The sequence below is a fragment of the Mycteria americana genome, chromosome 13 (assembly GCF_035582795.1).
Source record: "Mycteria americana isolate JAX WOST 10 ecotype Jacksonville Zoo and Gardens chromosome 13, USCA_MyAme_1.0, whole genome shotgun sequence".
Classification (NCBI taxonomy): domain Eukaryota; kingdom Metazoa; phylum Chordata; class Aves; order Ciconiiformes; family Ciconiidae; genus Mycteria; species Mycteria americana.
In genome coordinates, this window is record NC_134377.1 from 3,217,784 (window position 1) to 3,244,931 (window position 27,148).

General features: G+C 44.2%; 1 protein-coding gene across 1 annotated transcript; it reads right to left on the reverse strand.

Annotated features, from left to right (window-relative positions):
* Positions 1 to 26,770, reverse strand: HORMAD2 (HORMA domain containing 2). The gene is made up of 15 exons (XM_075515753.1): positions 26,667 to 26,770; positions 26,171 to 26,272; positions 24,664 to 24,754; positions 23,648 to 23,792; positions 22,265 to 22,328; positions 21,201 to 21,237; positions 19,895 to 19,915; positions 19,130 to 19,156; positions 17,699 to 17,766; positions 14,775 to 14,926; positions 13,964 to 14,217; positions 12,968 to 13,076; positions 11,828 to 11,892; positions 2,402 to 2,538; positions 1 to 603 (listed from the first exon to the last, which is right to left on the reverse strand). The coding sequence occupies exons 3-14, from the start codon at positions 24,712 to 24,714 to the stop codon at positions 2,434 to 2,436; spliced, it is 1,098 nt and encodes a 365-aa protein (XP_075371868.1). The 5' UTR covers positions 24,715 to 24,754; positions 26,171 to 26,272; positions 26,667 to 26,770; the 3' UTR covers positions 1 to 603; positions 2,402 to 2,433.
* Positions 26,771 to 27,148: the final 378 nt, after the last annotated feature.

Below are 27,148 nucleotides of genomic sequence, written 5' to 3' on the forward strand. Positions count from 1 at the left end.
AAGTTTGTGGGAAAGAAAAATCAGACGCTTACTGTGGCAGTTCATCACAAGTTACTTTATTTCTAACCAAGCCTGAAATGAAAATGACTAAAAGTCATTACCGTAAAATAGCTGATTAGAAGCCAATGTGAACTGAGACAGTGAGTCTCTGGCCATGGCTACAGGACCAAGACATCGTGCAGTCAACTAAGCTGTGGATTTACTTCGTGGTGTCTGTGCGCACACTCTTACTGCGTGGTAACACAAGATAGCTTACTTCACTTTCGTTGTGCCACAAGACACTTTGCACCTTCCAGCGTGCACCAGGCAAGCTGGCATGCCCCTAAGCCTTGTGGTGCCGTGCGTATAGGAGAAAGACTAACTTGTGTGAGTAGCCATACCCACACACACGTTTGACTTTCTCCTATACGCACAAGACAACGACACGACAAGGCTTTGGCTGCAGGCAGGAGTCAGTGGGCTGAAGGAATATGGAAGCCACACAGTCTAGCAGTGCCAGGGCAGAGCTTTCAGGTCAAGGCAGGTCCTGAGCTGTAGCTGTTCTGTGAAGAACGCAGGCCTCCCGTGGATGTGCAGCCGTGAGAGCAAATATCATTACAAAATCTGGGCAGAAGGAAGATTTCTGGTTTGCTCTGGCATGTGAACAAACTGGCTTATTAGGCCACAGGTGCAAAAATGAGAACACAGGACTGAAAGTGAGGATAAAATGGAGAACTCTCATGTTCTACAAGTTTTGTGAAATAGGCATCAAGCCACAAAACCTGCCAGACACTGCTGCAGGCTCAGGGACAGTCAGTGGTCTGTCTGCCTTGGGCCGAGTAAGGACAGCTGTGGTATTAGCATTAGGATTGCAATGCATTACTCAGCTACCTGGAGAAGGAGGTCGACTGAACATCTAGAGGTGTTCAGCTTCAGCATTATCTCTACCCAGTCAGCCAGTTCTAGTCTGGCCTTCAACTCTTTCAGATGGCCAACCAGAGTAAAAGCACAACAGAAATGCATCAATCCCCACCTTTTATCCAGTCGAGGAAAGATCACTGTTTCAGCAGCGAGGAAGATCCCTGATGTCTGGAGCCAACCTCAAGCACTGCCACAGCAGAAGACATCACCGTATTAATGGCGATAGGGAATCTGGTGTGTCAAGCGATGGCACTGATGGTCGAGGTCCTTCTATCAGATGCCCTAGACACTATGGGTCAGATACCTGTCAAGTGATCCTCATTGCTTTCTACAGAGCTGTCTGACATGCACCACGAAAGAAACACCTTACATCCAAAACCACTACTGCTCTTCAAGTCCTGTCCTGAAACATCTTTGCTGCGTATCTGAAATGTCAAGGATACTGCTACACTACTGGGTGCATTACTCTGTTGTACCCTAGTGCTTTTATTTCCCCATCACCGCAAGATTTGAACACTTCAGGCGATCAACACTACATTGGGAAGAGAGTGCACTACATTCCCTTCTTCATTGTTCCCTGTTTCAGTATCTCTTTTGTGATGTGTATAAAGTAATGCAAAGGCTGTTCCCTGAACATCTTTTTTAAAATGTCTAAGACCAATTAAGACCATTTTGCTCCTCCCACTCCAGTAATAGCCATTAGGTCTTGACAGAGTGCCTGCCAGGCAATCTACATGACACAAAGCACAGCACCTTTGCTCCAAGGGACACAGAATTTTTTTCTTTCGTTGCTGTTGTTCTCCTTACCTGTATTTGCAACCACAAGGTACCCTTATTAAAGTTAGGTTTTAAATGTGGTGTATTTCAACACAATTTATATCGCGCAACTGTCTAAGCTCCTTGGCACATGGTGGGTTGCCGTTTTAGAAATAAGCTGATAATATAGTCATAGCAACACTACTTGCAGAGTCAGAAAAAAAACACCCAGCACCAGCAGAAAATGTGTACAGATTACTTTATCTCTGTATTCAACACAGATAAAAACCCTTCTCTGAAAAAAAATCTATGCTCCGGAAACAGTAGATAGGATGAAGTTAAGCACAATCTAGTGAATCATGAGACTTGTTGCTTGCTGGCATTGATACCTCAGAGAGTTCATCTTGAAACAGTGCCGTTAAATATTGATGACCTATTGGCAAAGGACAGTCCAGCCACAGAGGAGGAAATTTAGCCTGTGAGGGGGGTGGGAGGTGAGAGAGAGACAGAGAGAAAGAAGCACATGGACACCGTTCATGTGGAATCATAAATCCTCAACCTTAGAACATCAAACAAGTGCTGTTGGTCAACTTTGTCATGACAATTATGGTGCTTGCTGTCTCTTCGCAATGCAACGTTTGTACTAGACAAATAAACATGCAGAAGTACATGTGGTATGTGGAAGAGTTAAACATTGGAAGAGAGTAAAGGTCTTTACTAGTCAGATGACAATGCAAACTCACACCTTCCAAAATGTATTCTGTGTCAGAATGAACATCATTTCCTGCCTTCCAGAAGCAGCTTCTCTGGTTCACTGACCTTCCTTTTCTTCTTGGGTTCTATTACCTCTTCCTGGCTAAATGCAAGGTTCAGGCAGTTTATCTGTAAGAACCATCAGAAACAGTGATCATTCTCACGGTACAGGCTCCTGCTAGATGAGTCAAGAAATACAACTTCCAAAACTACAATGTGTTTTCCTGGATCCTCTTGGGTTTCTTCAGTGTGATCCTGTTCTCCAGAAAAGCAATTAGGCAAGGAATCAGAATTGGAATACTGGATGGAATTGGGACTGTAAGATTTGTGAAAGCAACAGGTTCAGCTTCAGGGACAGAGAATGGTTTTGGTGGCACAAAGAACAGTACCCATCTCCCCACTGCCGAAAGAAAACATGAGGAGCAAGGAGACCTTTGAGAAATATAATAGTTTATAGGGCATAGCCTTTTTTACCAACCTCAGATAATCATAAAAGTATGTAAAAGAAGGGGGGCACATGTCAAATTTGTGGTCACTGGAACCAGCCTTTCAGGAGGAGACATACAGTGCCTCTGTACATCAGGGTAATTCAACACAAGTTGGTTGATCTCAGACTTCAAAGACTACCTGTGAGTCTGCAAAAAATAACTAAGCAAAGCAAGCTTTTTTCCAAGAGGCTTAACTTCCCTCTAGAAAGACACAAACCTCTCCCAAAAATATTCAGGGGCCTACAAACCAAAAGGTTAAAAAACACTGATAAATATATGTTAGACTATAAATGGGTCAATGGTACAGGCAATTCAGACAGACCACAGAGAGACGGACAGCCAGAAGACCAGTTGAAGTGTTGGCTGTGCCAAGTGACAAACTCACTTATTCTCGTTATCACATAACATATTTGCATTTTTACAATAATAATCTGGAGCTGCAGAGAGTAACGTGTGTTGTTGCCCACCCAGAAGGGACAAAGCACACAGTCTGGCAATGTAACCTCTCTTGCTCTCACTGGAACTGAGCTGAAGTGACATACCACAGCACACCACTTCAGCTTTGCCTCCAAAAGAAAGTTCATTTGGATGAAAGTAAGGTGAATGAAGAAGGAAAAGAGTGCTAACTGAGTTCCTGCTCCAAAACAGTAGTACCTTACTCCAGTTTCACCATAAAACACGAGGAGTCCCATAACTGAAGCAGGATGAACACAAGGAGTTAATAAAGAGCTATTCCAGAATGCATCCTGGAGACAAGCACAAGGTCTCCAGATTACAAGATGTGGTCATTATAGAATTTGCCACTCACGTCATCAAGGCTTGCTTTCTATCTGACCTTGGTATGAGGCTTTGGTAATCTCTACATAGCAATGGTCTTTCTAATGTGTGAAATATCTCTGATTATGGATTAATAGCAAAATAGTTTGAAACCACCTCACTTCGCCTCTCTATCATGTTTCAAATTGTTTTTCCTCCCCTCTTCTCTCCTCTTCATTATGAGCAACACAATATTGCTTAATGCAGAAAGTACCATTTCCTTTCCATAAAAACAGAGAAAACAAGAATCTGCCAAAGTGGGACCGGCAGGTTCTCCTTCATCCTGCACACTCAGGCTGACAAAACTTCCAACACTGCCCAAGGCGTATTTGCTTGAGGAAAGAGTGATGAGTGGATCTCTGTGTTACAGCTCCTGACCTGATATCCAGCTGCTCAAACTGGCATTTTAGGCAGTTATTTACTTTCCTCTCCCTGGCATCGTTTTAACCTGTCTGCTTCCTTTTTTGAAGTAAAGGGCCCAGAGGGGGGAAATACTGCATCCAAAAACTCTCCAGTGCTAACACAGCTGCAGGGTTTGTACCCTGTCCTGCTGGCCACACAATAAAGCAAAGCGATGATCCCCAGTCTCCCGGCCCCCAGTCACCTGAATAAGGCAGCTCTCCTTCTATTTTAGCCAAAACCGCATAAAGAGAGCATCAGCTAGAGTTGGTGCTTTTATTTCCTCTATTCAGGAATGGATCTTCTGCAGCACAGCAACTGCTCAGTAAAGTTTCTACCCCTCTGCTATTCCTCCTAAATTTTCTGCATGGACGGGATACTTTTGAGGCGGGAGAAACAGCCACAACGAGCAGCTGCTCACGCAGAGTCCACTGCAAGTCCCCGACAGTCTTCCTCCTCTTTACCACAGGCAGCATGACCACCTAACAGGAACCTGAGATGAGAAGAGTAAAAACATCCATGCAAGCCATCAAGTGCTCTAGACAAGCACTATTCATCTATTGAATGAATAAGATGTCAACTGTGTGAGGTATTTCACCGAAGCCAACATGTCCTGTCCTGCCCCTGCCCAGCTACAAGTTCACATAGGAACTCAGAGCCAGGAACAGACCCCAAGTCCAACTTCCAGGTCCCATCCTTAACCAAACACTCAAGCTTCTTCCCCAGAAATGTTGCTCTAAATGGGATTAAGTCAGATCCTACGTATGTTTATTTGACTTTAACCAGAAAGTAAACCTCTTAAATGGTGTGGTGAAAAGCAGGAAATCCCTCCCATTGACTAAACATACAATCAAAGCCTCCAGAAGTTGATTAATTCTAATTTTTCCCATGTACTGGGATGCTTGACTTAGAATAACTGATGGGACAGCTTGTGCTGTACGAACGTTGTTCTTTTGTCTTACACAACCGCTACAGGCCCTCGGCTCCGCTGATGAGCCAGGTGCTACAAAAGCACACGGGACAAGGCCCAGGCCCTCGCAGGCTGACCCTGCAAAGGGACGGTGCTGACAACAGGACAGGTGGGACAAGTCCAGATCGATTAGCAAAGACAGGAACAGACCCATGACCACCCGACTCTTGAGTCCAAGGCGTAGTTCTGGGTCTAGGTCATAACCATGAACACACAGTGAGTTTGAATACCCTGTTTTACCATACTGCACTACGTGTAAAAAAGTAATATTTTGCCGCAGAACTTTTCTGTAAAATACAGCTAACTTGTGAATCATACAAGTGTTACTAATTTCTGGCATAAAACTAACGGGACAGCTGCACATTGTCTGGAGAAGATATCAGGCTAAAAATAGATTAGACTTAGATTAAACCCTTCCCAAGGCAGACTGGTGGATGAAACAGAATGAGCAGACCACAGCTACACTGCTATTCTTAGATAGACAAAATCAGGACCTAGTTTTGTGCTCTGCAATTTTCAATCCCAAGTGTCCCCACGTATTCCGGCCAAAAATTCCCAGCATAAATCGAAGCAAATTTACAGCTCTTCTGACATGTGTTTTGCTTCCCAAGGCATCTTATGTAGAAAAGCTAAAATTGCACAAGAGCATTCGACTGTGTCCCTCTTTGTCCCTGGCCTGCCCCATGCTGAGGTTTGGCACTTGGCAAATTTTATGCCCACAGAAGAGTTCCCTTTGTCAGGGGCACAGAGTGTTTAGTCTGGTACCTTGTAACTCTCCTGACAAATTCAGAAGCACATTAATGTCAAGAGAAGTCCAGTTCCATCAAGCGAGCCAGAAGAATAAGGACTGAGATACAAGACTTAACTGCTGAAATAAGGCAAAATGATCCTCAGGTGTCAAGGGATGTCTATCATCATCAGGAAACTAATCAGAGAGAACCAGTGCCTGATGTATCCTGTGATTTCAGCTGCAGCTAACATTGACTTGATGGCACAGCAAATGCTTGCCACTTTCAAAAATCAAGCCAGTGACTCTTTAAGTTGATCCCCTAAGACCTGAGGCATCCCTGGTGAACAGCCATTTCTCTCTGGTTGAAGGCAGTAATTCCCATCTACTCACTGACAGTTGGCTGCTCCATGCTCTCCAAGCACAGAAAAATCAAGGTTCACAAGCCATGTCATGGTGTCCAGTAAAAGGACAAGAGAAAATGGACACAAACTGAAATACAGGAAATTCCATTTAAACATAAGGACGATTTTTTTACTGTGAGGATGATCAAATACTGGCACAAGTTGTCCAGAGAGGTTGTGGAGTCTCCATCCTTGGAGATACTCAACATCTGACTGGACAAGGTCCTGAGAAAACTGCTCCGCTTCACCCTGCTTTCAGCAGGTAGGTTGGACATGATGATCTCCAATTGTCCCTTCTGACCTCAGTGATTCTGCGAAGGTGGCACAGTGGTTAAACACTGCACACGGGGCTCAGCACTGGTCACTGGAAACTGATACTGGTCGTATCAGTTTCCAGTAAAGTGATTGCACTGACATCAGTGGAATTAATCCTGACTTTCATCTGTACAGGTGGAGGAGGATCATGCTGGTTAGCATGAAAGCCAATTTATGCAGGTGGAAGAATGAAAGACACTCCCTGTGGTGCTTCTGTGGAACCTTGCCACATTTTTGTCCCAGGAAGCCATGCCAACACATCACTGACTGCCACTAGTCCGCTTCCTTTTCCATTGCTCACTGTTAAAATCTTTGACATCCAACGCAATTTCTTTTTCGTGAACTACAAGTCTCACAGGCCTACTCTATACCTCATGTATCTTGTAGAATTTAACGGACTAATGAACAGATTTTTCCAGAGTGTAGAAAGAAAAAATTGTTCAAAAATACCTGTTGAAAAAAAAATGATCAATCTCTCTCCTTATAATCTCTTCCAGGGCTCTCAATCACACTGTACGCTGCCGTGCCGTACGCTCTGATTGCCAGATCACAATCCAATACGCCTCCCAAAATCAGAAGCTTTCCCCTGTAAGATTACAGCATTGTAACCGAGGAGGCGAAAAGCAATGGACACTGCTTCTGCCTACTGGGCTGCTACCCAGCTTAGTCCCTCGTGGGATATTAGATCTGTCCAACCTTAGTTTATGCAGATTTCTCTAGAGGGTCTGGTTGCTAGCATGTATGTTATGAACATATGTAAAGGCAGCCAGCGCGGAAGCTCCGCGTCTTCCCGAGGATGTCCCTGGGGTAGCTGTCAGGGAATCTGAGGGCGCAAGGGTTAAATCTCCCCGGATCTGCGGGGTGATGGGCCTCACCTCTGAATGAAGAGATCACTAGGAAACTGTTTCCTGCGCACTAGACAGGGATAACTCATGCAAGGGATGAATGGCCCCAAGATACAGCTAAGGATCTGACGTGAATTGAGAGAAGCCAGGAATTTCCTGACCTCCCTGTCTCACTCCTCCCAGAATGGCCTGAGCTCACAGGAAGGAGAGAGGCAAGCTCATCTCTGAATCTTTCTCTCTTCATTGTTTGGGTCTGTGTAGCCTCAGCTGGTTTGGAGGAGAAAATGTTCTGGGAACTTCTCATCAGATACAGCTCTCTTGATAGACAGTTAGAGATAAACCTTTCTTTTTTTTCTTTTCTGCAAAAGTTCAAGATAATGACATTGCCACAGAAAAATGCTTTCCTATTGCTCTGCAAATGGCAGGCTTCACCCTTCAACTGCTTTCTGTCATGGCAATTTTAAAAGTAGTTTGCCTGGGAAAAATCAGACAGCAAAGGTCTTGATCTCCAAGCTGTTATTCTGCAACTGGATCCACTTGCGCTGACCTTCACTTTCAGACAGAAGCTGCATACAACACGGAAGCTCAGCAAAGGCACAAGAATCTCCATCAGGGTGACCAGGGCCCTGGGCACCAACGGGACACTGATCACTGGCAAACACGGCAGATATTACTCGCAATGTGTCATCCGTGAAAGACTGTGTTCACACTGACTTTCAATGTTCCATCACTGACACAGTCCCTCGGAAAATGAGGATGTGGCCAGGTAGCCAAGTCTTCTGCATGGGAGCAGCAGCTGGAGGCCAGACAGGCTATCCTCTGAGGTCTAAACCAGCACTGATTTACGACATTTAGGGATAAATCTCTCCCTAGACACCTAACTTTCAGACAGCTCCAGTTAAGAGAGCTAATCCGCATGGCAGGAGCATGCCTACAGCAGGCAGTGAATCGCAGTGCAGAGACCTCTGAGCTATCATTCATCCAAACTGATTATGTCCACACAAGGCCAAGTGTCAACACGCTTCCTCATGTCCCACAGCGGTCTAGTAGCGTAAGCACGGCCAGTCTAGCAGCATAAGCAGTGTCTGGCCCTAGCTAATGAAGCCAGAAACTTGGGAGGCAGAACTGACTTGCGCTGTGCTGATACGGCCACACCATTTCCAGCTCTGGCACAGGCTCGGTCAGGGGCAATTCAGGGCTCTCTGCACGGTTGCTTCACTGTGCAGTGAGTGACACCGTGCTCTACGGACCACCCCAGAACTTCAGCCCACAGCTTCCTGACGGGAGATAAAAGCCTGCAGAGGCGTCCACATGGTCAGATTTTACTCATCTTCCAGTTCTGTTTCATTCCAAACTCATTCCACTGCAACGTGCTTGCTTATGTGAAGACAAAGCTTACCAAAATCAATTTGCAGGACAAGAACATTAAAGGATTCACAAAAGGATAAAGGAGCATGCTGAAGAATTCAAGAAGTTATATTAAATTCAGTGCAGGACCCCATTCTCATCAGCAGATTTCTACAAGCTAAATCAACAGACAGCAATTCCCTATTTTACCCAACTCTTTACTCCTAGAATGCCAGTGGAAAGTAGCAAGACACATAAAGATAGCACAATGGGTCAAAGCCTTGGCTGATGCAATCAGAAAAACTCTCCTGAAGTCAGCAGAGGTAGGCTAATTTACATGCTGGTGTCTAACTCTGGATGATTAAGTACAGAGATGCTTTGCTGGGAAAGGGCAATCTCTCATTTGATCCTAAGTATCATTAATCATGAGATTGCAGATAACAAGCCAGTTGAGTACATGTAAATTTTTCTCCAATCTGAAAAGCCCTCTGTCAGAGACTCTGCATGGCCATTACTAAAGGCCAGTTACAGTGCTAACTGGACAGGAATAGCTGCTTCTCTGTTGGCAAATCTGCATCCTTTGCCTCTCCCATGTCGATTAGATAAAAATAAGCCTTTAATACTTTCATTCCTGGTTTTCCTGAAGAGCTATAGGTCAGGAAGATAACAACCAATAAACTCAGTTCCAACAGCACAGTTTTTATTTTTGATAACCAAGGAACCAGAAAGAATAAAGCAGTTCACTTCAGCTGAAGAACAGTAATGGGCTCGTCCACATTTCCAAAAGCAACCTGTGACTGTGGGTACCACATTTTTGAACTCAGCACTTCCTGAATATCAAATCCTTGTATAGATATCAAATTCTGGGACACTCCAAATTGTTTTAGTTAGGTCTGAAGATCTCTGCCTGAACGTTTAACTGTACAGAGAGCACCTTTAAACCCAAGTCCCTGAGGTGCTGCTCCATGGACCGCTGAACAGCTAACACTGCGCTGCCACCAGAAGGGCAGGTCTCCCTCCCGGACCCTCTTTGCCGGTTCCTCGCCATCCAGCCTTGCCCGCTCCCTTACCATAGTGCTGGTACGTGAGCCATCATTTTGTGAGGTAGTTCAAGGGGATCTTCTTCTGGTGGAAACCTAACACTCAAAGTCACGCACTAGCACTGCAAGTCTAAGGGCTCATGTCTGCCCAAAAAAAGCAGACCTCCACGGCCCAGGCTAGGTTGTTCCCCAAGGCCCCTCACACACCAAGCTAATTAAACTCTGAAATCCAGGAGAAAACAAGTCACTTGGGAGACCTTATAGCTCTTTAAAGCAGAGAGCTTCTCTGAACACACCTGACAGTTGGAAAATGCTATTACTTGACTGTACTGTAGTCTGGATAGCAACACGGTGTTCGCATTCACACCCCAACAGGACTACTTCTACCCATCTTACCTATACTTGACCCGGTTAGATAATACCTAACTCAGACTTCCCAACCACTCAAGCTTGTCCTCATTTTTTAAGACAAACTTCACTCACCAGTTTGGCTTCCTGATTCAAGTGGAATACACAATGGTCATTTGTTTTAACCACTTCCCTCAGAAAAGAAGGGAAAGTCCCTCTCATGTGGAAAATAGTGTCAAATTTTTATTAGTGCTGGCTTTACAATGGTGATCTGCACTTTTTAACTAGTGACTTGACTTTGTTTTTCCCTAAACTGACTGAAATATTAGCCAACTTCTAAGCTATGATGGTTTAAAAAATAGTATCAAAGAATACATTAAGAAAACCCTCTGCCATGCAGAATCTACCAGGCAGAGGGCTTGGGATTTTTTTTTTTAAGGCTTTGGAAGCGTACAATGGATAAAGTGACTCTTCCATTTTTCAGCAACTAATGCTGTTTCCACCACCTTCAGACACTCTCACTACTGCTACCGTATTCTAATGGAATTCACATGCTGCAAGAGAGAGGTGTCTGGTGCTCTGCTTACAATTGTGACAGACCCAAAAGAATGTCAGAGCATGAATCAGTGGGACAACCATACAAAAAAGGCTCCTGTTTTCACACAGACGACAGAATAAACAACGATCAGAAGGAAACTGGAGGATGTGACACAAAAAAAAATGTGGTTGAAGTTTGAAAAATACCAGCCTAGGCACAGAAGTTCATTTCTAAGATCCAGAGTCAAGGCAAATACTTCACAGATGCCTTTTGAATGACACGTTAAGTTGTAGTCTCCAGTTGCTGTCTGGGTTAGACACCCTGGGATTCTTTTCAACAGAGGCAGGGAAAATTTTAGTAGCAATTTCCTATTCTCATTAACTTATCCTTTAAAGATTCAGTTTTTCAACATTCAAGCTCACACGATTTTCAACTAATTTGAATGGAAGGAGGATCAAGTGGCCAGTCTGGTGGTATTCAGAGATTTGCCCTGTCACTGAAAAAACCTCGGCACAAGCCCATGAATTCGAGCTCTGATTCTGACTCAGGGTTTGGCCTGGGCAGCCTTCAGGATGGAATTAATTTCACATAATTTACTTATCTAAAATTACATGTCTGGTCTACCCTAGTTCTTTGGGATGCCCCAACAACCACTGAAAAAGAGATCAGCACCTCCAGGGGATAATTCTTCCTATCCTAGAGAGGTAGCCAAAAAGGGATAGGATCCAGTAAGTACCTGTGACTCACATGTAAAGATAGTCTGGAAGCAAGAAAGGAGAGGCGAAGACCATGTCAGGCGACAGACAAACACACCCTTCAAACATAAAACAGGGTGGTGATTTCAGAACCTTAACCCAAAAACACACAGAGGTAAACCAGCCTGGTTGGGACACTGATACGTTTACTCTGCGTGTGTAATTCACACGTGCCAGCTCCAGACAACGCTACAAAATTCTTGTACTGGATGTATGAAACAAGCTGACCATGGAAAATTTCTTCATAAATGCTTCCAGTTCATGCTTATATCCCTATGCCGTAATACTTTGTAGCCTCTATGTATTTTGATACTGCACAATAAATCCACTAGTATTGAATCTTGTGCCATCCTAGATGACATAATGTTCCATGGCAATGAATTCCACCTTGCCTGCCGTATCTTAGAGCCACTAAAATTTGCTCACCTGCTGAGATGCCCTTGAGCAAGGCATCCTGCTCATCTCCTTTATCTCCATCTTCTTCTTTCCACCTACAATCCAAACATCAAATCAAAACTGGCTCTGAAGTTAAAACCCTACATTTAATTGAAAAAAAGAATCCAAAAGCCTGACTAAACCACGGTAGCAAAATCCCATGCCTGATCTGAAATTGTGTAACCTTTGCTCTCAGGCCCTGCCAACACTGGCGGTTTATTCCTGGAAACAGAGATTTCAGAATAAAGTGTCATCTGAACGTGCAACACATCAACTTGCAGCATTAATGAAAGTTAAACCCCATTTTAACCTGGTTTCCTAAGAAAATGAAGCTTATGCCTGCATGTGCTCCATCCAAGTGGGTGTGTGTATGGGGAAGGAGGGAAGCTGCCCCCTGACTATTGACCTCGTTAGACAGTTTCAATAAAATTTGATGGGGAGTCCCAAAGCACCTCAGTTTCATGAAAACAGGCAACTGGTTAGAAGAGGAAGATCTTGTTAATATCCCCACAGTGGAAAAGGTGGCAGTATGAGTTCACCCCTTACTAGTCATCGGAGAATCTGCAGTAGAAAGACCTGAAAAGGTGACTTCATAGGCAGACAAGCTTCTTTATTCCACTGCTTGGGGATCTCAGGAATGCTATTTACCATTTTGTCACTAGATGGTATTGTTCCACAGGCTATATCCGAGAGCCTCAAAGGTCAAATACAGCATGGTATATCAGAAGCTAGGTTGATTGAAGTGCGAGAAAAGGCTTTTTTTCATGTATTTTCAGGTATGTTTTCACATACGGAAGTCATTAGCAAAATCAAACTGTAACAGCTAAAGGAAAAGAGCTTTGGTGAAAATGTAGATAATGTAACTCGTTATTGATGAACGGTGCATTTCCTCCACATCTGAAAAAAACTGCTGAGATAAAGAGGTGGAAAGATATTGATAAAAAATTGAATGTTTCTGTTAACAAATCTAGCATAGAAGCCCTTTATTATGGTTCAATCTGATCTGACACAAAATTCAAACAGCCTGACAAACTCTGTTCACCCATTTCACGGTAAGTGAGAAAACCTAAATATTATGCGAGGATACAGTTGTGAGCACACGCTCCTTCAGTTTTGAAACTGGGAATTCACCTGTATCTTGAAGGTGAAAAGAAGATGCTTCTGTTTTCCAGCCTGGATGGGTGTCACTTTTGTCCTCTCCATGCTCACTTGAGTGTGCTCTCACAGGGAGAGGGTGATTCTGCAAAGCAAACGATGCTTTGTCTTAGTAGCATAACCTAAAAAATATGCCAAGGTGGTAAATCCATAAACCCAGCACTAATAGGGATGAGATTTTCACAACTCCTCAGTGTCCAGGCCTTCCTTTTCCCAACCCTACAGGTTTTTCAAGGGAGAAATTTTCTAAGAAAAAACAGAATTCTGACGTAAATGGCTTCCTATCTTCATGAATTATGAGTTAGTTATGTTGGGGTTTATTCCCTGGCACTGACCACCTAAAATTAAATAGTCAAGTCTGAGCTACCAGTCCAGGCTGCCCCTCCTGTCATTTTGGAGGGGCACCACCAGAGGACCATTCATTCCAGCCTACCTTGGTGTCTAAGGAAATTATCTGAATTACCTGCTAAAGATGCCTCCTCCTCTACTAAGTGCAGAGGGGGGCCTAGAGAAATTAGGCACAACACACAACTTTTAGATGGCTAGAGGTAAGTGGAAGGAATCCCACCTAACTACACAGTGGAACATGGCTTAGTCCTGAGAAACGCCAAGTGGAAATGCAAAACTCTTTGCCATTTTCTCCATTTTGTGCATGTCTGTGCATAAGTGTGCGTGTGTGCGCACACGCATGTGCTGTGTGTGCGCACACGCATGCGTTGTGTGTCTCTGTGCAATCACTGCCCTCTTCTGGGAGAACATACTAGACTCAGTAAGTCAGCGGATACGCTGGAATGAAATTTGCTTTATGTCTATGGACTTCCAGCCTCAGGGTTCAATCTGCTGTAGAGCTGCTGCTCTACACAAGCTGAAACCCTTATTAAACTAGGATTCTGAGAAAATTTTTTTTTAAGGAGAATTTTGCTAGATAAACTCCATTCCTCCAGGGAGAACCGAATAGAGCTGTTTCTATACCTTTGTGCTCCCCTCCTCTTCCTCTTCATCACAGTCTAACCCTTGATGGGAGATCTCAGCAGGGGCATTCTTCTGGATCAGGTTGCTTTCAACTGTCCCCATTCTTTTCTTTTCTGTTGTCACTCTCACTTTCATGAGGTGGAACCCAGTTGAGACTGACCCTACTCTCAGGCTTACAGGATCTCCATCAAAAAACAGGTCACCAGGGCTGCCATCTTCCTTAAAGCCTGGGGGCTGGTAATCTTTGGGAGTTACTACACAGGGAGGAAGAACCCATTGATGTCAGAGAAATCAAGTTCCATCTCTCCTTAATCTGATTTATAAAGAACAAGTGTATACCAGCCTCAAGTAACAACATCAACTACTAAAAATATTCAGGGTTTTTTTTCAGGAAGAAGGGAGAGAATGCAAAGGAAAGAATGAGCTGAGCAAATGTTATCAGGGAGCTCAAAGAAATAATGACTTTAGGATGCTGAGATATCATTAAGGTGCTCAACTTTCTGGAGCAGAACCTGACAAACACAGGATGCCTGTTCCTTAAAAAAAACCCACAAAAACTGTGAAGGAGAAGGATGTCTCCTTTTCACACGGCATGGCTGTACTTTTTACACGGATGTTCAACCCTTTCTTAAAAAGCATCTGCCATCCTTGAGTGTCAGGAGGCTTTACTATGTTTTGCACCATTTCTCACTGTTATCAGTTAACAGCTTCTACCATTTCACCTTTCTATGCTTTACTTACTTTACATGATTAGCTCAGAAGCTGATGGAAAGGGAATTTTTCCCCACAGCCCACGCTGTTCTCCACCTACCATCATTGTAGTAGAGGAGTTTCATGGTCAGGGTAATGTCATCGGGAAGCGGCCCGAGGTTTTGCATTAACAGGTACAGTTTACGGATCAGGAGCCTGCTGGCCTGTTTAATGTCCTCGCTGCACACCCCATTCACAAAGTTCATTTGGTTGCTACAATCGGAAGAAGAATAACAGATTTGTTTTCCTCAGTCATGAATATTCACGATCTAATTACAAATACAGTGCACCCACTGACTTGTCTGAAACCACGAGCAACAAAGCTACAATGCCTTTATGTAATTTCCAGATAAACAGGGAAGTGAAACAGACTCCAGGGATGGGGTGGCATCAGCAAAACAACAGCTCTAAACTAAGAGGCATGGCATTTCCATTTGAACAGACTTTGTAGCTGGGGCAATGGACCCCATTATACAAATGTCATGACTCACTTGTTTGAACATGATTAAATTGGATCAAAGGACCATAAAACAAGTGCCTTTCACCTAAGCAATTTCAGGAATGAGAGGAATGAGGTGAGAATCCCATAGAAAGCTGATTCATCACAGGGGCTATTTTCAAGTCCATTTTGCAGTTTGAAGAGAAGTTAATTGCATGTTCTCACTTCAATTCCATGTAAGAAAAACTAGCTCAGAAGCACATTTTTCAAAAGTGACTAAGGGGCATTCCTCTCACCTCCTTCACCCATCCAAATGTCAGCTGGCTAGTCTAAGCAAGCAGTCTAGACTGAGATAAACGTCTAACAGAAGTGGGATGAATCGCCCTCTGAAGGAGTTTGTTTCTCTTGACTACAGGGGTAGATGAGATGAGCAGCTTACATCAGCCAGCGAACTTTAGACAGTTGAAGGTGGGCTAGATGAATCACTACGTGACTAAGGAACCCAAACTTCCCCAGCTTTCAATGCAAAGGGGCCTCCTTAAAAAAATGTAGCTCCTCCATTACAAAATTATGTCTTCGGAAGACCGCTGGCAGGTAGATGACACTATAAACAGGCTGGATGGTAACACGATGATCCCAAATTGCTTCAAAAGCAGTAAGTAACCTAAGGGAGCGGAGAGAATCCCAGGGCTGAATTTGACTGACTAAACCACTGGAAGGAACAGCTTCGGTAAGACTCATTTCCCCTTCCAGTGGAAGCTTCTTGCTTCGTCATGAAAACTGAGTGGCTGTTGAACAGCTTGGATTCGCAGGGTATGCAGGGTATGGTTTGGTAGGCTCCGAACTGCCAACAGCAAAACTCTGTGCTGAGCACGCTGTGCTATTAGATTAAATCCTGTATGTTCAGAAATGTACATGAAGTGAGAGGACAAATGCTGGCAATGCCTAAGGGGGAGTAAAGAGAAGGTAAGCCTTCTCTTACACATCACCTTTACAAGTCTTGGGATTAGCGGAATAGAAATGGTAAGGGGAAAAAGCATAAGCAAAAAAAGAGATGAGACTTCCATGGGAATTAACAGGTCAAGTACTGGTTCAGTATGGGAACAGCATGGTGGATTTGATGCAGGAATGCGTCAAAAGGTAGAAGCTGAGGAACTGAACCTCTCTGAAGGACTGGGATCAATGGCGAGGAATTCCTCCAAAATCCACCCAAAGTAAGGCAGAGACCATCTAGGAGAACGTTCCCCTTTACCACTCAGATACGTTGATGCAGACCCACAAAACATCTCTCATGCAATGATTAACTCAGAGTTGGCACATGACAATACACCTTGCAGGTGTATAAAAGCAGTTCTATCAGCTGAAGGAGCTGATAGCAAAGATGACACAATACTCTGATCAATGCCAGACCGTCAGTTTACTAACGACTGCAGCTACATTCATGATCCTGCAATAGCAGTGTCAGTCACTGAGGAAACAGAACAGAGCCCAGGAATCTGATGCCACGGGCTTTAAGCCTCAGAGCCGTCATGAGATTTCGACAGAGCAGATATAAACACAACAGCAAGATTACTTAGCCTCTCCTTGGCCAGTACAACAGACACCAAGGGATGCTGAGTTCCATTTGGGGACTGTTGTTATTTCTAGGAACTAATGACTGATCTGAGTAAGGTTAAAAAAACAAAGTACTCCAGAACTATCTATTATCTTTCAGATCCCAAAGCTCTCCTCTTTCCCTCAGTGTAGTGAGGACAACTGAGTGCAGCTTCAAAGCAGAAACAGAGGGTACAGTCAACAGGACACTCCAGGCTCAGACATAGTTCAGATTTTCCCAACAGAAAATCACTTTGCCACGTACTACAAATTATGTCGATGTGTTTAGAGAAAGAGTGGCAAATGGCACACTACAGGAGCGTTGCGGAGGAGTTTCCTGAGGAGCATACAAGACAGCAGAGCTCTCTTGCTGTACAGGCAGGTTCCAAGGCCCAAAGATCCATCTTTCACCAATGGCAACTGCAGAAGCAAACTGAAAATGAGTTAATTGTTTTTCTTTGCTTTGGTTATAGCCAATGGCCTTTGATAGTGTTTATTTTAAACTACACAGGATTATGGCCTACTAAACACAGCTTTAAAATATCTAACAGACAGACAGAGCCAAAAAGATGCAAAAAGCTGCTGCTTCCTGCCAAACATTTTGCGGCATCAACTCAGGCATCATAAGCAAAAGTTCTCTCAGGTCACCCACGCAAGACTGCTCAAGCAGAATACACGTATGCAAATGCCCAAGGGAAAACAGGCACCATTTCTGTAAATTGTCCTTAATTCAGTTCTGGTGCACTTTAAGTGCCTCACTGTGCTATGTAACAGCATTTCTACTCATCAGCTCGGCAGTTCATATCCTGTAGGGTGACTGTCCTCAAATCGGATGATATTTACAGCTGCTTAGCAACTCAGACATGCTCTAATCATAAAGTGCAGTTTCTTCTTAATGCTTCAAGAACACAGTTTTCACAGCGTAATTCCAAGAAATAAAACCAAACCATTACCTGATGATGTCCATCTGAGGCACCTCCTTTTTGTACTTGAATTTGAATTGATACAGTTCAGTCACTGTCTAGAGATTTAACAAGAGAGGGGAAAAGAAGAAACGGGTCTCGTTCAGTGACAAGTGTAAAGACGTGTACTGAACTTAGCAGCGTCTTTTCACAACTTTATGCCAGAGTACGGAGTTAACTTAATGACATGATGGCAGCTTTAACTCTATTATTACTTGCACGGCTTTGGCAAATTTTCTTATCAACCACGGCTTACCTAGCCCTGAAAGAATCACAAAAAAATGACAAACTTCCTGCTTCCTCCTTCCACTTCCTCTGTGGGCCTGACTCCCCAGCCTAAATCTCTAATGAGGCACCGGGGCCAGCCAACCATCACAACGGACGTACGTCCTCCCTTACTACAAGGAAAAATGTGAGGCTTCACGGGTGATGCAGCGTCACAAGGAAGCCCGGCCCAGAGTTCTGTATGGAGACAAGGGCCTGAAGGACTCTTCCTGCTAGGAAATACAAACAATATTGCATGGGCAAGTTTCTGAATTTCACTGGTGTCAGGGTTTTATGAGGGAAATAAAAAAAAAACCCTAGACGATTTTCCATTTAAAAGGAAAGGATTTGCTATGATTTTAGAGAATAAAATAATTAGGAAGAACAGGCTACTTCACCACAAGAGAAAGGATCTATTGTAGTCCAATTCCATGCCTATAATTCACTTTTTCCAGAGACAATGAGGTTGATTAGTAGGAGCTCAGCTGAGCCCTTAACTCTGAGCCTTCCTTACAAATCCCAGCCTTGGTACAGACTAAACTCTTGCTCTCTCCCAGATGCTGAGGTGCGATGCAGCAGAACTGTAATCAGGTGAGCAAAGATTCTGCAGCCGTTCTCTGCACTTGCTCTGTAGAGACAGCACGGATGCAGAACCTCGCTTACGTATCACACTACCCAGTATGGCTCCACCGGCTAGGTGTAGACAAAATAGAAACACAACAGAGAACACTGAAAGGATAAGTACAGGCACTACGCAACTCCTGCATCCCAGGTCTTCTGTCCTAAACTTCTCTGCACGAAAAAAACAGCTCTCTTTTCAACACTGCTGTTAAAAAGATGGTTCGTAAAAGAATTATTTTCAACTTCCCATTTCTCCTCTTCAGGAAAGAAAAACAAAATCGCCAACAAGCCCATTAGTTGCCTGTTAACATCCCTGCCTGAGGCCCTAGATGGGCCCACAGCCTAGTGCCTGGTAGGAGCGTTTGATCACAATCCAGCTCACTGAGCTGTCATTCTTGAGTGAAGGCAGAAGAAGAGAAACAGGGTCACCAAGCAGCTATGTCAGGGTAGAATTTAAGCCTACAAGTCCACTCTGAATACAAATCTACTCACCCATGCCTTCAGTTGCCTCAAAGATTAATTAAGACTCTTTCTTACCTCCGGTTCCTTGGGATTGGTGTAAATCTGTTATAAGAAAGCACAGTGAGGGCATTCTCCCCTTGGATAACTTGAACTAGTGAAAAGTGACTAAACAATGATATTTTCATTTTACAGCAGAGATTGTACTATCTTTAGCGTGGGATCAGAGAAAGGAATGGCTGAGAAACAGCCTTCCTCTATCAGCAGTCAATACTTACCACTTCAAAGACAGGTAGAAGACACTCATCTGTGTAATTGTGGAGGAATGAGGTTAATTCCCATTCCAGCCCTCACAGGCAACTATTGGTGCCTGAGATTTAACTACTCAGATTGTGGCACAGAATAGATGCATAGCATAGCTCTTGGTGCTTTACAAAGGACCAGGGCAAAAGACTTGCTATGTAACCACCAGTGTGTGGCTCCTCCAGGATCAGATTAATAAGGAGGACTCTTCTGCAGGGGGAAATGGAGAAAACACAGCAGCTTCAAGGGTGGAGGCAAGAGTTTAAAGGCAGCAATGATATGAAGCACATGAAAGCGCTTCTAGGAGTTTAAGGATGCATGTAAGGCCTCAGTCAGAAGTCTGACATACTGAGGAAAATATTCCCACGCAGCCTAGGAAGTTCATATTTACTATATTTAAGAAAGGTCACCGCTTTATTAAAAACCACATACATTTTGACTTCCCCTTAAAAAAGGCACAAATGGGTTGACACAACCTTGACTCCATATCTCTTTCAAGCAGGGTGGGGGAAGAAAAACACCTTGTATTCATTTACTTACTGCGAGGACAGCAATGTGTAACTAAGGAGGGAAAAATAAAATGAAACACGGAATCAAAATCTAACCTTAGTGGGCAAGGAAAAGAAAGACCTATTGAAATCCAACCGCCTACATACAGCGAAGGAATAGATACATTCGACAAACGGTGAGTTGAAAACCTTTATGCAGATTCTTCATCGCACAGCATCAGCAACACCTAGTGGCCAGCTTGCTTGGCTTTACTTGCAGCTTCCCAAGAAAACAACCACACGCTCAGACCTCTCTCTTGGGACTCTTTCTAAACAAATCTCCAAAGGCTATGCCGATTTAAAACTCTTTTACAAGAGCACCCATCCCTACTGAAGACTAATATTTGCTCTCTGCTGTGAAACTCCCCAAAGGTATTTAATTTATGCCGTAGCAAGAAAACGTACGTGGGACTACTCTTGAAAACAATCCTAGAACATGCATTAAATGTCTCTGTTTTTTCCTTAATCCTTGTCAAATAACAATTAATTTATGTCTCTCATAAATAGCAGAGGACTAAATACCTCCTAGAACTGTCAGCAAGAAATAAACCGAGTTCACAACATTTTCAATTATCTTATGCACGTTGACAGTTGTAGTGATGTATAAGAGCCCATCTGATCGTCAGTGCCGAAACTAACACCACTCATCTGATCTGGATGAGAGCTGGTTTGATGAACAGTGCTGACAGAGATGACAACAGTTGGTGCTTCTTCCTGTGCGGAGCAGTTTTTATGTGAGAATCAGCAAGGAATATGATTACTTACTAGGTGATTTTGTCCCGGAACCAGTTATATACCTTATTTGATGAATTATTTTCCAAAAAAAATGTAATAAATTCTGAACCCAAGAGAAAAGCTAGGAGGGTTAGAGAAGATGAGAAGAAGGGAAAAGACTAGGGGAAAGGCGATGAAGGAAAGCAGAACCTCGAAATAACCTGTCTCAGGAAAACAGGCATGGAGATCAAGATCTAAGTTCTGACTGGCAGTGTCTCTATCCAGACATTAGAGAACGCAAATGTAGAACACAGAACTAACGGAAATCCTTTTCGGGCTGCAAATTAGTTCACACACCATGTACAGGCAAGTTTAGAGAGCAACAGTGGTCAACAGTTGGGCTCAAGGAACAAAATCCCGTATCTCACATGTGTACACTCAGGGCAGCTGTATCCCACAGGCGTGAACGTGTGTTGTGTGCATGCAAGGTCACAGCAAAAATATAAAGCAGGAATGGAAAGATAGTTTTGTCCATACTTTATGAAGAAATAGTGAACTCCATTAAAAAACATGAAAAAACTTACATACTGCCTCTCCAAAGCATCAAAACAACCTTGAATCCTGCCAAGAGAAAACATGTTAATACTAACCAGCATTATTTATCTCCCGATCTGTAAACACATACTGATTAGATACAGTTTAAAGTGCATTTTTTTCTGGAATTAAGACAACACAGCTAACAACATTTTGGGCTTGTAAAGTCCTTTTCAGGTCAACCATCATAAAGGCGCTGTCCTCCCTTCTGCATTTGTGCATTGTTTATACTTCTAGGGCCATATCCTGTCAGCCTGGAGCCCCCTTAAATCCTGACAAAGATGAGGATTCGAGGCCTAAGGCTGGCTCCGAGTGGTTCTCTGCTCAGTGCTCTATTTTGGCTCCCCAGCTTGCTCTCCAATGGCTCTTTTCCCACTGGCAGTGTACAGAGCTTGGCTGAAACTTCAATCTGAACATGGCCTGACATGTCTGGTCTTGTAAATTTTTTGTTATCTGATGCATAGTTTACAGCTATGGACTTTCTCAAAGTAGTAAACATTATTTGAGGTAGCAATGGTCAGATGTTTACTCTTTGAGTCAAAGGATGTGCAGCTAGGTATCTCCTTAGCACATCAAAGTCAGACTCTCTGCGTGTTGGGAACATGCCAACTCTGAAATATATCCTAAAGAAAGTTGTAGGCACTTAGACACACAATATCCAGGGAGATAAAACATTGTACATACTAAAAAACAAGCTACAAGAATCCCTATGAAAGTGAAACGAGAGAAGACTAAACAACAACAGATTCAGTCTCGTGATGTTCTTTACCCTCTTTCCGTACCTATGCTGCCTGTGTGTGCTCTGGGGCCTGACCATGACCTCACTACAGTCAACACTGCAACAGACCTTGAACTTGCATGATCTTGGTCAGCTAATTCTGTCTTGCTTACGCACAGGGCCAAGCACTCACGCTGCAGCAGTGGGAGTTACACTGGCATAGTCGATAGCGCTACTGGGCACAATATTTTCAAATTCAGGAAGAAGAAGAATGCGAGGGGTAGGTGTCTTGCTATTCAGCACAACCTCGTCTTAGTTTCGCTGTTACTCACTTACCACTTGACTATCTGCAGTGATCCCAGACAGCTTTTATCTTCTCGAAGAATTTTTAGACAGAGGTCTGCAAAAACAGATTTAGCACGTAGTTACAATCCTTATCACAGCTGTTGGGCAAACACTGAAACTAAGCCACTCACCCTCCCTTTTTTGGATAAAACGCGTTATCTGGAGGTCCTTCCTGAGCGGAAATGTTGGTTTTCCACTGAGTCCCAGGTGGGCTGACACAAGCTTATTGCTGCATTTTCAAATGTCAAGACTTTTCTCAGATGCGCTGGGCTCTCCCAGAAAAAGTGCTAGAGTTATGGCTTAATTTCAAAACACCACCAGCTTCTGTCCTCTCCTCCTTCCTCTTCTCCACTCCCACCTACTCCTTAACAACACCTTCACTTCTGCATTCAGACTTCACCAACGTCCAAGTGAGGTCAATGACTGTGCTCAGAATAAACTATTTCTGTTAAGCTTTTCCACACAGTTCCTTCTACCTCTGTTTTCAGGCATTCAGAATGGCAAGAGGAAAGCCATCTTGCAAATGAAGAGGTGAATTAACACCACCTTAGGATTCAACCAAGGAGCCCTCAAAGGCATGAGCAGGCCAGATGTTAACAGTCTTGATCAAAAGGCACTTGAGAGACCTGACGTTTGCTTAGAAAGACTAGTGGCTTCTCAGGGTTAGATGATCTAGAGTCAATTTGGGATTTCCTGTGCCCTCAGCCAAGTCCACAAAGTGCATGTGACCATGTTTCAGGACAACTAACTGCATAAGTAAAAACATGGAAACAGATTGGAATGCATGGAAGGAATGCAAAGACGTTGATGAATCAAAGCATCACTAATTCTTGTGATCCTATGACAAGACTTTGGTTCTTAAAGTTCTTTTTTTTTCCTTAAAGTTCTGATTCCCAAGTGCATGAGGTTATGTGAGATAGTTTTCACAGAAAAAAAACCAACAATGAAACAAACAAACAAATGTACTGTCAATCTCGCAAGGAAAGCTGAATATGTGAGCCTCAAGGGCTCAAAAATCCAAAGGAAAATAAAACACACCAATCGGAGTTCATTCTTTAAAACTTACTGATTTTTAAGTCAATCTCCTGACTCTGAGACCTGATTCATGGGGCTGGGAACACCAAGGAATGATTATAAACCAAAAGAAACACTAAGAGAAAAGCCATGAGTTGCCCATAGCTCTAGGTTGTCTTCTAGGCTCTCTATCTGATGCAGAAGCACTGTCTGCATCCAGACTAGAGACGGCCTGTTAGCTAACTTCCTAATAAACTGAACTCATACATATATGAGCAGCTGGAAGCTAACATGTAAAGCAGGTTATAGCTAAAATATAGCAAGTAGAAATAAGAATTCAGCACAAATTGAAAGTGTTACCATCTAAATAGCGAGTTCCATAAGAGCTCTCTGGGAACAGCCCTCTCATGTATGTTATACAGGACACAGAGATGGCCAGAAGTCTTTTCACCAGCACCACAGACTGCTGCTCGGTAGCAATTTTGTTGGGGAATAACACTGATTCCTGAAAAAGAAAGGCAAAGCCAAAAATAGCACCGTATTAGTGTAACACGGGGATTAGATTTAGAAACAACTCTCAGCAGGTGGAAAAAGAAGGTAAGTTAGAAACATAATTTTAATATTTCTCTGGTCTTTATACTACACAGAGAAGACTAATGTCTAAAATGGGTGGGATTAAATGTTTTAAGGGTAGTTATCGTTAGATCCAGCATGATTTACTCAGAAGCAGACTGCATTGGTCATTCTCTCCCCTTTCATCACAGCTGAACATTCCCACCCCCTCCACTGCACCAATGCTGGCACTTAACAGACAACCACCCCTAAAAAAAAAAAAAAAAAAAGTATAGTTTTCTGCCGGCTTAGCTCTACAGAGTTAACCGTGGAGACAAACAAGCGCCAGTGCTGGTGTGGCGTTCACTGCTGTACCAAAGTTCGCTGCCTGCCACGGCTTTTTTTGCGATCTGACAGCAGACTGAACCTGTCAAAGCTGTACGCAGACCTAGTTTTGAGAGTGGTTTTAATGCAGAGTTGTAAACAGTACATGTCTATGGTTGGAACTAATGTAAATACTAAACACTCTGTGATTTTAACACCAACAACCTCAGCGGAAAGTATACTAAATTTAGTTCCTCCATTAGTTTGTTCCTTTTCTTCCTGCTAATAAAGCTCTGTGCACACCTAATGAGCCTACATTTATTTAGTCAAATCTATGTCAAAGCCCCATGCTGTATCTTCCTGGACTCACTAAATTGGAAATAATCCAACCAAGAACAGCGCAGACAACAGAAAGTCTTCCCACCTCACCAGGCATAGACGTGCCAGGTCCAAAACGGAGAGCTAAGATTGTCAGTACCAGCACAGTTCAAGGTTTTTACCTTAGAGGACTTTTTCTTTTGCCTAGTCTGTAAAAGCTGATGAGTAGCCATCCTGTATTTCAAAGACCTGCCTCCCACTTGTCATTAAAACCTAGGGGCGGAGGGGACAGAAAAAAAGACATGAGACACCTGGAAAATACACAGTCATTGCTATTTCTCATCTTCCTTAAGCTAAGAATGAGCTTCTTCAGCCTTATTCAGGTCTAAAAGCTAACTGCCAGTCAGGACAGCTAAAGCAAAGCAAACCAAGGATACTCTATGGCACTGTGTGAGAGCTTGCAGAGTTGAGAAAACGCCTTATTCACTGTTAAACGATCAATAGTATTTGAAATTCAGGGCCACGACTGTACCTGGTGTCAGCTGGTGCCACTTCAAAATGCATTTCTCATATTCCAAACCACAAATGTTAATTCCTACAACCATTAAAAAGTGTGAAGGGGGAATGTGAAAGAACTGGAAGTCTGCCAATAGCAGCCAATATTTTAGCAAGGGTAAGCAGGAAACGCAGCAACATCAATCTTGGCCAGAATAAAGGAATGATTCTTCTGGGACACCTTGAAATTGAAAAAAAAAGGGGGGGGGGGGAGGGGGGAGAAGTCCACATTGTTTCAATGAAAGCGGGCCTTGTTAGACAAACCTGGATTAAAGAGGAAAATATTTTTACAAGAATGGAAACCTGACTGATAAAGGGAATAATGCGGACATTCTATGTTTTGCACTTGGGTGAGGTGCTTGATTTAGCACCGTCTGACATCTTGATTAAAAACTTCCATTAGATGGAATTAACAGTGTTAACTGGTTTGAAAAATGGCTCACTGGGACATCTCAATATGTAGTCGCTAATGGGGAGACGTTAATGAAAAGAAACACCACAAACAGGTCCCCAGAGGAGCGTTGCTTTGTCCGCAGCTAGTCAATATTTCTATTAACAATTAAAATAATAGCATAAACACGGAGGGTTGATTTAAAGCATGACCTAATGCACTGACTAGTGGACTTTTATCAAAACAGTTGATCTAATCTTGTTCTGCATTTGTACCTTTTCAGCTTTTTTCCATGAAAGTCTCATTTCCATTTGTTGGCAGTCATTAAGACATGTTGATTGGAACATGTTGACAGCTTTTATGCTAAATTTAGCACTTCATTTAGTAATGAGGACAGATTACAGCTATAAAAGTATATTTAAACAAATATACACCTGCAAAATTTTTAATATATTAAATATTTTAGGAAAGGTTGGTTTTTTTTTTTTTTTACTCATGATTGGCAAAGCACTGTGAACAGGACCGGAATGCAATTAAAGCAGAGAAAGGCATTATTCCAGCGTGAGGTTATTAGCTAAATAAAGCTGATTTAAGCGAACCAGAGAAATAAGCAAGCACGTTTTCTATAACATGCTACATTTGTAATTGATTTACTGCGCAAAGGAAACATCACTTAGTTTATCTACTCCAAGCCGGTTGTTTCGGTACAGGGTATCCTCCGAGCTTCAGCATCGCCATCTCACCTTGGCCAAACCTGCACTGGCTCCGGCGCTGCGAGAGAGGAGAGAAGGTGCCCTGGCTCTCCACAGCCCCACCGCTCTCCCGCTCTGAGGCCACTTTATCACCTAGTATCAGGAAATGATATTAACCGGGACAAACCAAACCTCTTGCAGGCCCAGCAACCTCCATCCCCCCCGGGACTTCGTCCCCTCAGCCCCGCGCCCGCACACCGACTGCCCCGATGCCTGATTTCAGGCGATGCGAGGCTACAGCAGGCCTTAAAACAGCAGCCATGGCTCCAAAGGTAGTTTTAAGTGTCTTTTGTTGTTGGTGGTGGTTTTTGTTTCTGTTTTTTTGAGTTAAAGCTCAGGCCTGGCCGGGCTCCACCCGGGGCCGGGGCCGGGTCCTGTCCCTCACCCGCCGCCCCCGTGAGGCGCGGGAGCCCCCTGAGGCGCGGGGTCCCGCCGAGGCGCGGCCTCCGCCTCCTCCCCGTGCTCGGGCCGGGCTCGCACCGCGTACCTGCGCGGCCAGCCCCGGCCCCGCGGGCTCCCCCTGCCGCCTCGGCTCGGCTCGCCTCGGCTCGGCGCGGTGCCGCGGGCCCCCGGGCCTGCGCGGCGCTGGGCGCGGGCGGAGGGCGGGGGCGGCCCGGCCCGGCCCGGCGGCGTCGCGGTGAGGCGGAGGCCTGCCCGGAGGCCTGCCCCTGCCGCCCGCCCTCCCGGGTCTCCGCCGTGGCGGGCCCGGCTGAGGAGAAGCGGCAGGCGGGGGCCGCTTCTGCCGCCTGAAAACCTGCGGCGGCACCAGCGCCCTCCCGGCAGCGCTGAAACGGGGCTGCGGGTGTTTCACAGGGCTGGTGCGAGGGCAGCCGTGCCCAGCCTCGCGGGGATGTTTCCGTGTCCGTCCCCAGGCCCTGCCAAGTGGTTTAGTGCCTCACAGTTCAGGCAGAAGGCGGTGACCCTGGGGAAGAAACAGCAGCACGGCCGTGGCGGTGGGCGGTGGGGGGT

Bases quoted from the DNA above. Each gene is read 5' to 3' on its own strand.
- HORMAD2 (XM_075515753.1), bottom strand. From the start codon at position 24,714: ATGGCTACTCATCAGCTTTTACAGACTAGGCAAAAGAAAAAGTCCTCT. The intron at 21,238-22,264 runs GTAAGTGAGTAA...TTCTCTTGGCAG, and splicing joins TCACTGCAGATAGTCAAGTG to GATTCAAGGTTGTTTTGATG. The intron at 17,767-19,129 runs GTAAGAAAGAGT...TTAAATCTCTAG, and splicing joins CCAATCCCAAGGAACCGGAG to ACAGTGACTGAACTGTATCA.